Genomic DNA, 16,755 nt, shown 5'->3' on the forward strand with positions numbered 1-16,755 from the left:
ATTCAGGGTTTGTATGTAATTATATGGTGAGAGATACCGCTGCCAGGATCGTGGGGTCGCTGCTATTTGTGGATATTGACTTGTTAATTCCGTACGGTTGTTTGCTTTTCTGTAGTATTTAGCTGCTAGATAGGTGAGTCTTTTCTTGAGAGGCGGGATGGTGCTTGCTTTATCGAGGTAAGCTATCGGTGTGCACCTGGGGAGTTGAAGTGCTAGTTGAATGGCGAGATTCTGGGCCTGTTGTAATTTCTTAAGATGGGAGGGGGTGCATTTGCTGTGATCATGTTGCCGTATTCAATGATCAGTTGAATGTAAATTCTGTATATGGCAAGAATCGTTTTTGTTCTACATCCTCTGATGATACTACTAATTCTTCTGAGGTAGTAGATTCGTTTATAGACTTTTGAGAGAATGGCTTTAAAGTGATTGGTCCGGGTTAGCTTCTTGTTAAATGTAATGCCAAGGAATTTTATAGTCTACGAAAATTTAAGTTCAGTGCCCATCATATTAAGTTTAACTTTAAAGATAGATTTGTTTTTCCTCGTGATTTTATGTTTGAATATTATAGTCTGTGCTTTGGTGGCATTAAGTGCTACCCGCCAGGTGTTACACCAGATGGTAATGCTATTTAGTGTGGATTGGACTTGGTTGGTTGATTTAGTGTTTTATCACACAAAGCAGTTAGGCTATCTGCACCAAATGCCCGGTAAAAAGTTAAAAGTAAATTTAGTAAAATTCATAAAAGGAAATTAAGGTAAAACAAAACAAAGTTAAAAAAAAAAACAAAGATAAATAGCATAAAACCAATGTTTACATCTAGTCTACAATGTCAAGAGAAAAACTACAGTTATTCAAGTTGTAAAGAACCTTCTGTTGCATAACTATAATAATCATAACTTGCCAGGAAGACTAACAGGTAGATACAAACACCACTGTCTGTCACCTAAAGTTGGCCTTTCTAGTCCTGGTTTCGAGTTATTTAATGTTATGGCCAGTTTTTAATTTCAAATCAAACTGTGATTTTTAAAAGGGAGCCACAATAAAAAGGCATAATGTATATATTAAAAAACTTAAATGGCATTAAAAAGATTAATGGCCTTTAAAAAACTAAAAACACTACCAAGGTGGACAGTGTCACCATCATCAATAACACTCTCTAATGTTATGGACAAACCTTGAGACAGAACGTGCTTAAAATGGTACTGTCGTTGTGAATCGTAATGATGACAAGAAAGTAAAATGTGGCTTATTGTGATCTGAGTGTTACATGGTGCTATACTATACACTGGTGCATCAGTTCCAGATAAAAGAAAATGATGAGTTAAAAAACGGTGACCAATGCATAGTCTAGTTAGAACAGCTTCCTCTTTCTGATCCTTACAGAAGCAAGATGACCAAAGTCCAATACAGGGTTTTATTTGGAAAAGCTTGTTTTCACATTGCTCACTTCAAGTCGACTGCCAGCTGGCACAAAGTTAAGTTTTGAATACAGGACCATAGTCCATGTATAGGACAGGCACAGCGGTGATAGTGCCAGAGCAGATAGACTTAGATGTAGTGTTGGCAAGCTCGTTCCTGGGTGGGTGAGAAGAGGTTGTTTGATTTGAGGAACCAGACAAGATGGGCATTAACCATCCTCTCTAAAGTCTTACAGAGACAGCTCATCAAAGCAGTTGGATGGTAGTTTGAAGGAATCTTGGGATCCTTTTCAGGTTTGGAGAAAGGTAGGACAATAGCCTGGTGCTAGGCACCAGGAAAAACTTTCCCCTGCCAGATCTGGTCAAAAACTATCAGAAGTATAGCAAGAGAAGCAGGAGATAGATGGCACAGCATCTCATAGTGTATATCATAAGGTCCAATGAAGGGCCAGTTTGAGTTCCACCAGTGTAAAGGGACGATTATAGTCATAGAGACAACAATCAGCTTGAAAGGAAAAAGGTGATTGCTCTGCCTGAATCTTGATGGCTAAGAAGGTGGAAGAGGAAGCAGAAGTGCTAGATACCCAGCAAAAGCTTTCACCTGGAGTATCGGTGATGCTCTGGGTATCAGCCACTTCTGAGCCATCAGAAAGCAAGATCGAGAGGAGGACAGAATTATATTGCTCACTGACCTTTCGAATCTTGTCCCATATGACTTTGGAACTGGTGGTAGAAAATATGCTGGTTGTGAACTTAATCCAAGATTCCTTCTGGCTTTGACGTCTTACCCATCTAGCAAATGCACGGGCCCGCTGGAAAGCGATGAGGTTCGAGAGTGTGGGATATCTACGGAAAGTATCCCAGGCTTGTTTTTGAGCCTTCCCTGCCATGTGGCAGACAGGATTTCACCACGGCTGATTTTTCCAAGCCCGTTCCCTTGGCTGTGGTTTCGCTAGATAGTAGATAGGGACAGTGAGAATCTCGTTAATCCATTCATGCGCGTCACTAATTAGATGACGAGGCATTTGGTTACCTTAAGAGAGTCATGTTGAGGTTTTAGGAACAATTGTGCAGCTGCTTGTATAATACAGTCACTTACTGCTGCCACACAATCATCTATTGATGGCTTATAGAGAATGGCAGGACCAAGTTCTGCAAGAGCAGTGAAAGAGGGTCAGTTTGCCTGATCCAGCTTCCACTGGGGCACATGGGTTGGGTGGCATCGACCATAGCCATTTTCTCTCAAGATTATAGGAAAATGATCACTGCATCGTGGATTACTGTCAACCCTCCATGAAAAATGGGAAAATAATAAAGGGGAGCAAATTGAAAGATCAATAGCAGTAAAGGACTGATTAGGTGCATGGAAATGAGTAGAAGAACCAGTACTGAAAAGAGAAAGGTTGTGATCAAAGAGCATACGCTCTACAGAGCGACCCCTCCTATCAATATCAACACTTCCCCAGAGGGAATGACGTTCATTAAAGTCCCCCAGGATGAAAAAGAGAGTGAGCAACTGTTCAGCAACAAGGTCTGATTGATCATATGTTTTTTCAGGTGACAGGTAGAGAGAACAAACAGTGATAGTATGACCAAGGAAATACAAATGGCTACGGCCTCCAAGAATGTGTCGAGTGTCAAAGACAGGTTGGGCACATGCTGATCAACCTACAGTGCCACCCCTTCATGCACTCGTCCATCACACAGCCTGTCATTTCTGTATAAAAAAAACTGCTGAAAGGTGACTGTATCGGCAGGTTTCAAAAATGTTTCATGTAAGGACAGACATACAGGATGGTTGGAAACAATCAGTGTTTTGATATCATCCAGATTAGAACGTAAACCTCGAAGGTTCCATTGCATCAGGGTGGCCATTTTTATTTACGTGTAGGTGAATTGGGTGGAGAATCCTTCTGTTTATGACCACGTCTTTTTTCCTTTATTCCTTATTTGAGAGAGGTCTATCGATCCTCCATGGATCCTGCTGTGGGTTAATTGGGCAGGTCTTTGCTGTTGGAAGGGGTTTCCAGAGACTGAGGACGTGAAGAATGAATGATTGTTTTACACCTAGGGGTGAAAGAAGAAGATGGGTCCAAGGAAATGCCTGTACCTGGAACCAATGAATGTGGATCTTGGGATTTGGTGGAATTTATATAAGGGACAGAGATAGGTGTTGAATTTATTCATGAACTTTTTTAACCATGAAGGTCAAGAGATTTTTCATTTGTTTGAAGAACGATTTTTAGGAGGCACAGATAGATCTGTCTGCACTCCCACAAGAGTTGTGGAATGAAGTGCAGCAGCATACAACCGAGATGAGGTGGTGGACAGCAATTTTCGAGCCTCAGGATAGGTAATGTTATGAATCGTTTTCAAACGCTACACCTCTTTTTTTTCCAACCATTTAGGGCAAAAACAAAAGTAGGACAGGTGAAGCCATTGAAACTGATGCAATGAGGGTCTGTTTCACACTCGTAGGCATCATGGTCCTTGCCACTGCAACGAGCACACGTCAAGAAACCACGACATGATGTCTTCGAGTGGCCGAACCATTGACACTGGAAACATTAGAGAGGTTTGGAATGTATGGCTGTACTCTGCAATTAAGATAACCTGCCTTGATGGTGGCAAACAGAAGTGGTGATGTAAATGTGAGAATGAGGACATTGTTCTGCACCATAATTTCATCTTTACGAGTGGAGATGCGCATCACTGCAGAAACACCTTGGGTAGAGAAACCAGCAAGAATCTCCGACTCTGGGATGTTCTTCAAATCCCTCTCAACAATATCTCCTCGTGATAAATTCAAAGTAGCATGAGGTGTAACCTTAAAAGATATATCACCAATTGCCTTTGAATGCAACAGGTGTTCACTGTGCTGAGATGTGGATGTTTCCACCAATATGTCACCAGATCAAAGCTTCTTTACTGACTTTGGAGAGACAGCAAGTCCCTCTAGTCCCTTCTGAATAAAAAAGGGAGACATTTGCCCTAAAGATTTGTCTGAAAGTGAGTGCAACATAAGAAAATGAGGTACAACAGGTGGTACAGATGGTGAGCATTGCTGCTCAGAATCTTCAAGACATGGTCGTTTACCTACAGACTGTTTTTTCACTATTTTATTAAAATTTTTAATTGGAGAATTCATAATAAAGAAAGGGAAATTTTGGTGCTCACTGACCCCATCCACCATGGAGTCCTAGAAGAGGATGCAATACAATGTCGAACAAGGATACTGCAGCAACACCAGGGTTTCGTGAGCACTATACCCAAACACCAGCATCAGATACAATGTCCACAACACCTGTTGAGAACATCCAACACTGGTACTTAGTTGATCCTAGCCTGAGTGGACAAGCCGATTGACCCAAGGCCGCCTGTCTACAGGAATTCAAGGCCAAAGTGGTGTGTTAGGGTTTCACCCCTCAACCACCAGAATCCTCTCCTCCCCTTCATGGGTTGCCATGCACAGCAAACATGTGGGTGGATGTTTAGATCCGAGAGGAGGTAAACTGAAAGAACAGAACCTTCCCCAGGAGGTCCCCTCACCACGTACAGGAATCCACACTGAGGAGTCAATCTTGGTAAAGAACTTGGCCCAGTCTACTTCCACCATAACAGCCTCTGAGTTGTCTGTAAGTTAGGAGTTCAATATATCCCAAGGTTCAGTTTCCAAAAATCTACAACAAAAGTGGTTTGAGTTGTCACTTTTTGTCAAAATTAAAACTGGTAAACATTAGGCTGAACTTCAAGACTTAATGATTTTGGTTTCTAGCAATTCCTGAACTTCTTGCTTGATCAAGTCTTTTATTACATTGGACATCTGTTATGGTTCCACTTTGACTTGATTTCTGGTTTTGGCCTTGATCTTTTATTGCACAAGTTCTGTCTGTGAAGACAGATGCATATTGGTACGGTAGATTTTGTAGCTCTTTCTTCTGTTTGATAGTCAGTTCTCTACTAATGTTGATAACTTTGTATCTCTCATCTCCACCCAGCAATCTTACATCTAATAAATCATCATATTCTTTGACAAAGTTGTCGTCTTGCAGTTCAGCAATATTCATTACATCTGTGCTTCATTAACTGCTGTTATGCTTTCTTCCCTCTTGAAGTACTTCTTCAACAAATTAACATGACAGATCATAGTCTTCCTGTCAACATTCAAACTGTAGTTTATTTTGTTTGAGCACTTCCTGTACTTCAAAAAGTCCTTTCCACTGCAGGGTGATTTTTTGTTGTCTGTGAATAGCAGAACCAAGACTTTCTGTCTGACCTTCCAAAGTTGATCCTTGACATTCTTATGATGGAAGAATTTCTGACTGCCTTGAGTTTCATACTCTGTATTGGACCTAGTATTGTTCTTCCACACAGCAGCTCAAAATCCTGTTTTGCTTGTGGGACTTCTTAGTATGCATATAATACTGCCTGCTGGTACCTGTCCCACCCACATGGTCTCTCCTGGCACATTTTTAACATGCTCTTCAAGACTCCATTGACTCTCTTACAATGTCCATTATTTCTGGGATAATACAAGATGGTAGAGAGGTACCTAGTACTGATGAATTATCATACCTCTTAAATCATTTCTGAGGTAAACTAGATTCTTCTTTCATTCAAGACTTCTTTTTGAAAGCCTAACCTGCAGAATACTTCCAGAAGTGTTTCTGTTACTGTCTCTATCTCTATCTTGGTAGTGCTATGGCTTTTGGGTATATTTTGCACAGTTGACAACTGTCATCCTGTACCTGTTACCCTTGACAGACCCAGGTGAAAGTGATCCAACCAAGTCCACAACTACTCTGCTGAATGGTTCTTCTATGACAGGTACCTCACCCAGTGGCACCTTGGCTATCTTCCCTTTAGGTACTGTTCTTTGACAAATATCACATGATCTGAAGAATATGGTAATTCTTCAGAGATTCCTGGCCAACAAAAGTTGCAGTGTATTCTGTCTGCTATTTTCTTTGTTTGCAGGTGTCCTCTCACAATTGACTTGTGAGCTATCTTCACCACTTGAGTCCAGTATTCTTTTAGTACAATGATCTGTTTAAGTTTCCATTAGAGTTGTCTTGATGTATCTGTTACAGCACACCCAGTCATCTATTCTGTAAGTTTCTTTCCCTTTTCTCTTCTGCTCAACTTTTTCTGGGTGCTGTTCCAAAGTTTCTGCATTGAAGGGTCTTTCTCCTGTGCTTCCTTCAGATCCCGTGGGCCTACATTATACAGAATGTTACCTTTCAAGACTTGCAAGAGTTTTCACAAGTCCTTTTGGTGAGTGAAGGTGCCTCATCAGTCTCTTTTCTGACTGATTCATCTAAACTTTGATTGCCTGATATACTGGGAATTATTAAATCACAGCTGGGTGTCTTCATCACATGATCTTAAGGTCTCCCAGATAGTAAGTAGTGTCCACCTTTATTTTTTCTATAGAAAACTTTCTCACTGATGGTAGGACTTTCTTTTTGTGGTGAATCTGACAAGTTGTTTGTATTCTACTTTTTTCAGCAACAGCACTCATGTTGACAGTCATTCTTTACTTGTTTCTTGCCAGTACCATCTTTGTAGATAACTCTAGGTGTCATATGTTACAGTTTCTGCAGTTTTTGGTTGGTAGTAGAATTGTACTCATTTGCAACGTGCCCCATTTTACAACAGGCCTAGCACATAATTTCTTCTCCTCTGGTGGCATCCTGCTTCTGGTCAGCCACCCTGAGTTTTGACTTTAACTGATTATTCTTGAACTTGCCAGTTTTACTCTCTCTAAAAACTTCCATATACTTTTCTGCCAGATTGATAATCTCATTCATATCTTTCAGTGCTTTCTCCTTTAGGTACAATGACATGTCTGTGAAGCATGTGGTCATGAACTATTCACATATTGCTTTATCTTAACACTTGGTCTTAACATTTAACACTTGTGAAGTATTGCTGTAGACATGCCACACACCTTAATGCAGTTTCTACAGTTTCAGGTTTAACTCCTCTGAACTTCCAGAAAAATCTACAACAGTAAATTCATAGCTCTTCAACAAAGTGACTTATAATCTGTTATAGTTAACAGCACCTTCTAATGCCATGCCCACATATTCTTGTAGACCTTTCCCAATGAGAAGGGAGCAGAAACTGTGTAGTTGCCTTTTTCCCAGTTCTGACTGTGAGCATATTTTTCAATCCTTACCAAGAACACATACAAAGAAAAAATCATCTTTCTCTTCATCAAATTTAGGCAGCTTGGATCATTTGGCCCTGACTTCAACGTCATTCTTGAGTCCTTGTTTCTGTTCAATGAGTTTGACAATCTTAATTCATGCTGTTATTCTATTTCCAATCTCTCCTTTTCTCTCTTTAGTTTCCTTGGTGTTTAACAAACTGTAGTAGAATGCCATTTTTGAGCCCAAATTTCTCACTCCCCTGCATCTACTTATCAAAATCAGTGAACATGGTAGTGTGGTTGTAATCTTTATGTTATTTTGCCATCACCACAGCTGTACACACACAGGTCTACTTTGCCCTCTGGCCCGACATGGCCAAGTGTGTTAAGGTGTGCGACTCGTAATCTGAGGGTCGCGGGTTTGCATCCCTGTCACGCCAAACATGCTCGCCCTTTCAGCCTTGGGGGCATTATAATGTTACAGTCAATCCCACTATTCATTGGTAAAAGAATAGCCCAAAAGTTGGCAGTGGAAACATTAGAGAGGTTTGGAATGTATGGCTGTACTCTGCAATTAAGATAACCTGCCTTGATGGTGGCAAACAGAAGTGGTGATGTAAATGTGAGAATGAGGACATTACACTGCTAAATTAGGGACGGCTAGCACAGATAGCCCTCGAGTACCTTTGTGTGAAATTCAAAAACAAACAAACAAAACTTTGCCCTCTGTTGTTTATGGTTATTACTATTTAACACTGTAGAATCCTGGCTAAATCACCACTCTCAAATTTTATGTATGGGATGGATTCTTCATAGTAGGTTACCATGACTTGTTGGTGATAAATTTCAACAATAAATGAACAACAGAGAGTTCATTTGTTTTAAAATAATATATTTAAAATAAAATGTATATAGAAATCTTTCTTACACTGTTAGTTATCACAGTTGTCTCTAGAGCTTTAACTAATTGTCTCTTTTGATCAAATACCACATATGCTGGTTCAGTTACTTTAAAATACAATTATCAAGATAAATTCTTCTTCTTTGCTCTGTTATTACAATAAAATTAGTGATAACTTCACTTTAGAAATCATTATTATATACTCTTTATGATTGAAGTCACAATCATACAACCTATATTTATCTGTTTTACTAACCAACTCAAACTACAAATGAATAATTATATATAACTTGACAGAGGCCTAGAATATTACACACATCACAATATATTATGATGCAATAATACTTAATTAAAAAGATGAGAAAAACTGAGAAAATTCTAGTAATATGGTACAATAATACAACAATCATCAATTCATAACAACTGAATTACATTACACAAGATACAATTTGAAAACATTCTTGTAAAGAAACCTTGGATAAACTATTATTTCTAAAATTTAATAATAATGCAATACTTAAATTGAAACAGTAGAATATTAAACTCCCAGACTATAAGGAGTTCACTTTCATTGGTTTTAATTTCATACCACATGCTGACCTTAAAGCTGGACCAACAAATGTTTTTTGTTACACATAATGCAATCTTTGGTAAATACTGAAGAATGAGTCTCCACATTCCCAGTGTATTAGGTGTGCAGCTACCAAAATGCAGATATTAATAAGTGATTGACAGATTTCTCTTGACAATTTATGACAACCAAAAAGATGTTAAACTTTGAAAAAAACATTATTTCATAGAAACACCTATTTCAATACTTCATTCTATTAACATTCAGTATGCCTTGTGCAATTTAATGGCTTTGAACATTAAATGTCTGAAACAGCTTGAAACATGCAAAATAAGTCTTGTAGTTACCTGAAGTACAGGAAAAAGTTTTTGATTGTTATTCTAAGGAAATTACATCAAAGATGCGTTGCAGATGAGAAATTAACAAATTCCTTTAATAGCTAAAAGAATGGAATCAGATACAGCAATGTTGCTTCTTTTTCTCACCATACAACAAAACAACAAATATATGGAACAAAAAAAACCAAAAACAAAATAGTTAAAAAACAAGGTAAGAAATGACAGTTCAAGGACCTCTAAAAATCAAACAAAGTTTTCCATCAGTTCTTAATGCAATGTGCTCATTTAACATATAATATGAAAGGAAGGATCTGAGTGATAAGGAATATGATTTAGCACATAACCTCATTTCAGATGTGGTCAGTGTCAAAGTTCTTAATACTAATCAGAGTTTTTGAGTCAATTTTTAAAAATAATCCATTTAGTTAAAAACTATGCAAGATGCAACCTAACAATATCTCTACCATTAATATGATTTGTACTTTTGATATTGTGACCAACATTGTTTTGTTTTTGCCTTGCTCCACAGCATGTACTGAATAGAACTGGTGTGTTTGGGTGGTCATAAATTATAAAATAAGAAGTTGCTGGAGATTTGCATGATTAAAAAAAAGTAGAAATTGTCTATTACAACCTCCACATGATAAGAGAAACACTTTAGAAGAAGCATTACCCTAAACTTCTGATGATGGGAGGGTTCTTGAAACTAACAAATAGAAGGAACAGATGAGAAATAAAAAGAAATAGTACATTGAAAAACAAATGAAAACTGACAAAAAAAACAAAAAAATAATTAAGAGCTGCCACAAAATTAAGGATTCTGTTTGACTGGCTTAAGATGTTGCTTTAAAAAGTTAATTTTTTACAGATAATTCACAGCCTTATTAGACAATACTTTTCTTGATGTTAGCATTTTTATATATATAAAAAAAATCAATTTAACATTTAAATCATTTACAGATAAGACAAGTACAGTTTTACTAAAATATCTTCAGAAACTTAACAGTGTGTAAGGTAAAATTGGTTTTGATATTTGTTGGTATTTGTTTGACCTCAGAACTTTTTAAGCAATATTGATCAATCAATTGATCATTTTCTTAGCAGCTAAATGCCCCAAACTAAACATACATAAGCAAAATTAACAACAACTTATAAGTTTAAAACAATGCTTCTATATTTGAACTAATAGTGTGAAAAAAGTGAATAAGGATTTTGAATAAATGTTGTAAAACAGTTATGTTAGCAACTATTCAACAGTAAAATAAAGACAGACACTATATCTCGAACAAGCAGCTGAACAATAAACCTACACATCATTTTCTTAGCAGCTAAATGCCCCAAACTAAACATACATAAGCAAAATTAACAACAACTTATAAGTTTAAAACAATGCTTCTATATTTGAACTAATAGTGTGAAAAAAAGTGAATAAGGATTTTGAATAAATGTTGTAAAACAGTTATGTTAGCAACTATTCAACAGTAAAATATAGACAGACACTATATCTCGAACAAGCAGCTGAACAATAAACCTACACTTTCCGGACCACATAATACCAATATTGGTTGTTGTAATTATTCAGTAGTTCACAAAATGAAAAATAATTGCATGTTTATGTTAAAGCTTCTTGCTCAAACATTCTGCCATAAATTCATTTTAATATCTCCATAAACATCATCTTATGATGCACAAATAATTACATACTTAAGTTCACTTCTTTTTTTTCACAGAACTTGGAAACGTAGAAACCATTTTCCCTTAATACTATTGTATGCCCATGAATAATTGCTTTCCATTCTAAATATATTGCTACTGGCAGAATAAAATAACCTAATAATTCAATTGGTTCTGTTAAGATATAAAAATGCATCTATGAACCAAAATATAGCATTTTGATATATTTTTGCAGTATGACATTTCTAAGTTCGGAGCTAAAACTGAGAAACATTCTTATACATATAAGAATATATTTAAATGTATATAATTTTTAGTTAATTTTCCAATTAAACAACAACTATGCAGATAAACATAAAACATTAATCTTCTGGTTTAATAATATGTACATATGTAATATTTCATGATATTAATAAAAATAAAGCATTGCTGAACTCTTAGTAAATAATTCCTACTATAGTATTAAACTTCTATTGAATTACTAATATATGTAGAGAAATAGGTCAATATATTACAAAATGTTGCAGCTTAACATAACATGCAGAGTTATAAACTATAAATAAAAGGTACCTATGACTCTTTTAACCTAAAAAAACCAAAAACCAAAGTCGTCAATTTTTGAAAATAAATATGAGCTCAAACTATAATTTAATTTGCCAATTGTCATTTAGAGGTACTAGTTTGGGGGAATTCCACTCCTTACTAGCAATCCTGGACAAGAAGAAATCCAAAAAACATAAGGCTTGTTGTATTTGTAAACTATGTTTCACTTTTAGTGTATCTAGTTGCATTTTTCTCATTACATTGAACCAATATTTATATCAGATTTAAAAATATGTATAACCTAGATTTAAAACAATGCACTGAGTAAGCCAAATAATAAAGAATTATTAGCAGTTCCAATACTTTCAACAAGTTAAGGCTTTCACACGCTAGAAATGGGTGAAGATATTAGTGAATGTTGTAGTTTAGCATAGAATATTAAATCTGGTAAAAAGTCTTATGATTTTCTTAATTTAACGAAATAACAAAGTTTAAAACTAGGTTAACAAAAACATATTACAAGTAGCATCTATACTTTTAAACAAGTTAAGACGTATGTACAAGTAAAGGTTTATGAATATTCTAATGGTCATAATTTGGTACAACATATAAAATAACTTAGTTGAATGTCATATTTCCAGGTATTTGCTGTTAACTGAGCACTACTATTGGATACAAGGTAGTACAATTTATAATTTCATTTATAAAGTGTAACAGTTGTTGTTGGTGCTGAAATCACATTCAATGTTTCTCACATTGATATTAAACATTAACACTGACACATAATAGAGCATATGAAAGTACAAAAATTTACCACTGATCTAGAACACTGTTAAATGGAAACCTTGAACAACTACAAACCCATGAAAGTCTCTATATTAACTTTTAAGATGTAAGTATAAAACCAAAAGAATTACATGTACAAGAAGGTATGATTGTAAAGTTTCATAGGATTACTGTACAATAACATTTCACTTGCTGAATTAGAAAATAAAGAATATAAAGATATATACATACTACAGATATAACTATTCCCTAAAAAATTATTACTTACCTTTTGTTCATGTGACTGGGCAGATGAAGATGATCTGGTGAGTGGTAGCATTGATGTTTGTTCACTACCATGATTCATGTATCTAAAAATACAGACACAATATTATGTTAATTTAGTAACTTTATTAAAGTTAAGTTATACTTCATAAATTTTCAGTTCATAACCAAATCCTCAAAAGGTATGACTATGTGTACAATAAATAAATTATTTAACAAACAAAATATTACTGGTACAAACAATAAAACTAAATTATTCACCAACAGTACTAATGTAAATCTTTGTAGCACAATGTAAAAAGTATACTTGGTGTCATTTCATGAGATGTCAAAAATGACATGAAATTCTCTAATGCAATCCTTTTTATGTATGGCACACTGTGGGCATATTTTTTTTCTTAAGATGGGTGTTTTTTTTAATTTATTGACATATTTATATCTTCAGAATGTTCACAGGCATTCATATTAATACAAACAAAGTACTTCCATTTGACTTAACCTCTCATGCAGTAAAAGTTAAAGAATCAAAAGCAATAGCATACAGGTGAATCTCATGTTCCCAATGCCAAACAATCACAGGCTGCATAATGTGTGTTCAAACAGTAACTTGTACAGTAAAGTAGTCTGCATCATGTGTGTTCAAACTCTTGTACAGTGAAATAGTCTGCATCATGTGTGTTTAAACTCTTGTACAGTGAAATAGTCTGCATCATGTGTGTTCAAACTCTTGTACAGTGAAGTAGTCTGCATCATGTGTGTTCAAACTCTTGTACAGTGAAGTAGTCTGCATCATGTGTGTTCAAACTGTAACTTGTACAGTGAAATAGTCTGCATAATGTCTGTTCAAACTGTAACTTGTACAGTGAAATACTCTGCATAATGTCTGTTCAAACTGTAACTTGTACAGTGAAATAGTCTGCATAATGTCTGTTCAAACTGTAACTTGTACAGTGAAATAGTCTGCATAATGTCTGTTCAAACTGTAACTTGTACAGTGAAATAGTCTGCATAATGTCTGTTCAAACTGTAACTTGTACAGTGAAATAGTCTGCATAATGTCTGTTCAAACTGTAACTTGTACAGTGAAGTAGTGTGCATAATGTGTGTTCAAACTGTAACATGTACAGTGAAGTAGTCTGCATCATGTGTGTTCAAACTGTAACTTGTACAGTGAAATAGTCTGCATAATGTCTGTTCAAACTGTAACTTGTACAGTGAAATAGCCTGCATAATGTCTGTTCAAACTGTAACTTGTACAGTAAAGTAGTCTGCATCATGTGTGTTCAAACTCTTGTACAGTGAAATAGTCTGCATAATGTCTGTTCAAACTGTAACTTGTACAGTAAAGTAGTCTGCATCATGTGTGTTCAAACTCTTGTACAGTGAAATAGTCTGCATAATGTCTTTTCAAACTGTAACTTGTACAGTGAAGTAGTCTGCATCATGTGTGTTTAAACTGTAACTTGTACAGTGAAGTAGTCTGCATCATGTGTGTTCAAACTCTTGTACAGTGAAATAGTCTGCATAATGTCTGTTCAAACTGTAACTTGTACAGTGAAATAGTCTGCATAATGTGTGTTCAAACTGTAACTTGTACAGTGAAATAGTCTGCATAATGTGTGTTCAAACTGTAACTTGTACAATGAAATAGTCTGCATCACGTGTTTTTAAACTGCAACTTGTACAGTTAAATAGTCTGCATAATGTCTGTTCAAACTGTAACTTGTACAGTGAAATAGTCTGCATCATGTGTGTTTAAACTCTTGTACAGTGAAATAGTCTGCATCATGTGTGTTCAAACTCTTGTACAGTGAAGTAGTCTGCATCATGTGTGTTCAAACTCTTGTACAGTGAAGTAGTCTGCATCATGTGTGTTCAAACTGTAACTTGTACAGTGAAATAGTCTGCATAATGTCTGTTCAAACTGTAACTTGTACAGTGAAATACTCTGCATAATGTCTGTTCAAACTGTAACTTGTACAGTGAAATAGTCTGCATAATGTCTGTTCAAACTGTAACTTGTACAGTGAAATAGTCTGCATAATGTCTGTTCAAACTGTAACTTGTACAGTGAAATAGTCTGCATAATGTCTGTTCAAACTGTAACTTGTACAGTGAAATAGTCTGCATAATGTCTGTTCAAACTGTAACTTGTACAGTGAAGTAGTGTGCATAATGTGTGTTCAAACTGTAACATGTACAGTGAAGTAGTCTGCATCATGTGTGTTCAAACTGTAACTTGTACAGTGAAATAGTCTGCATAATGTCTGTTCAAACTGTAACTTGTACAGTGAAATAGCCTGCATAATGTCTGTTCAAACTGTAACTTGTACAGTAAAGTAGTCTGCATCATGTGTGTTCAAACTCTTGTACAGTGAAATAGTCTGCATAATGTCTGTTCAAACTGTAACTTGTACAGTAAAGTAGTCTGCATCATGTGTGTTCAAACTCTTGTACAGTGAAATAGTCTGCATAATGTCTTTTCAAACTGTAACTTGTACAGTGAAGTAGTCTGCATCATGTGTGTTTAAACTGTAACTTGTACAGTGAAGTAGTCTGCATCATGTGTGTTCAAACTCTTGTACAGTGAAATAGTCTGCATAATGTCTGTTCAAACTGTAACTTGTACAGTGAAATAGTCTGCATAATGTGTGTTCAAACTGTAACTTGTACAGTGAAATAGTCTGCATAATGTGTGTTCAAACTGTAACTTGTACAATGAAATAGTCTGCATCACGTGTTTTTAAACTGCAACTTGTACAGTTAAATAGTCTGCATAATGTCTGTTCAAACTGTAACTTGTACAGTGAAATAGTCTGCATAATGTCTGTTCAAACTGTAACTTGTGCAGTGAAATAGTCTGCATAATGTCTGTTCAAACTGTAACTTGTACAGTGAAATAGTCTGCATAATGTCTGTTCAAACTGTAACTTGTACAGTGAAATAGTCTGCATAATGTCTGTTCAAACTGTAACTTGTACAGTGAAGTAGTCTGCATCATGTGTGTTTAAACTGTAACTTGTACAGTGAAGTAGTCTGCATCATGTGTGTTCAAACTCTTGTACAGTGAAATAGTCTGCATAATGTCTGTTCAAACTGTAACTTGTACAGTGAAATAGTCTGCATAATGTGTGTTCAAACTGTAACTTGTACAGTGAAATAGTCTGCATAATGTGTGTTCAAACTGTAACTTGTACAATGAAATAGTCTGCATCACGTGTTTTTAAACTGCAACTTGTACAGTTAAATAGTCTGCATCATGTGTGTTCAAACTGTAACTTGTACAGTGAAATAGTCTGCATAATGTCTGTTCAAACTGTAACTTGTGCAGTGAAATAGTCTGCATAATGTCTGTTCAAACTGTAACTTGTACAGTGAAATAGTCTGCATAATGTCTGTTCAAACTGTAACTTGTACAGTGAAATAGTCTGCATAATGTCTGTTCAAACTGTAACTTGTACAGTGAAGTAGTCTGCATCATGTGTGTTCAAACTGTAACTTTTACAGTGAAATAGTCTGCATAATGTCTGTTTAAACTGTAACTTGTACAGTGAAGTAGTCTGCATCATGTGTGTTCAAACTCTTGTACAGTGAAATAGTCTGCATAATGTCTGTTTAAACTGTAACTTGTACAGTGAAGTAGTCTGCATCATGTGTGTTCAAACTGTAACTTTTACAGTGAAATAGTCTGCATAATGTCTGTTCAAACTGTAACTTGTACAGTGAAATAGCCTGCATAATGTCTGTTCAAACTGTAACTTGTACAGTAAAGTAGTCTGCATCATGTGTGTTCAAACTCTTGTACAGTGAAATAGTCTGCATAATGTCTGTTTAAACTGTAACTTGTACAGTAAAGTAGTCTGCATAATGTGTGTTCAAACTGTAACTTGTACAGTGAAATAGTCTGCATAATGTGTGTTCAAACTGTAACTTGTACAGTGAAATAGTCTGCATCACGTGTGTTTAAACTGCAACTTGTACAGTGAAATAGTCTGCATAATGTCTGTTCAAACTGTAACTTGTACAGTGAAATAGTCTGCATAATGTGTGTTCAAACTGTAACTTGTACAGTGAAATAGTCTGCATCACGTGTGTTTAAACTGCAA

At 35.8% G+C, this 16,755-nt stretch overlaps 1 protein-coding gene across 2 annotated transcripts in view; it reads right to left on the reverse strand.

The window, feature by feature from the left end:
- OSCP1 (Organic solute carrier partner 1) overlaps positions 1 to 16,755 on the reverse strand; it is a 110,348-nt gene that overhangs the window by 49,803 nt on the left and 43,790 nt on the right. For both annotated transcript variants that reach the window (XM_076517323.1, XM_076517321.1), the window contains exon 7: positions 12,654 to 12,735. In XM_076517323.1, the coding sequence (XP_076373438.1) occupies positions 12,654 to 12,735 (82 nt within the window). The remainder of the gene's footprint in view (positions 1 to 12,653; positions 12,736 to 16,755) is intronic.

This window comes from Tachypleus tridentatus, chromosome 8 (assembly GCF_004210375.1).
Source record: "Tachypleus tridentatus isolate NWPU-2018 chromosome 8, ASM421037v1, whole genome shotgun sequence".
Lineage (NCBI taxonomy): Eukaryota > Metazoa > Arthropoda > Merostomata > Xiphosura > Limulidae > Tachypleus > Tachypleus tridentatus.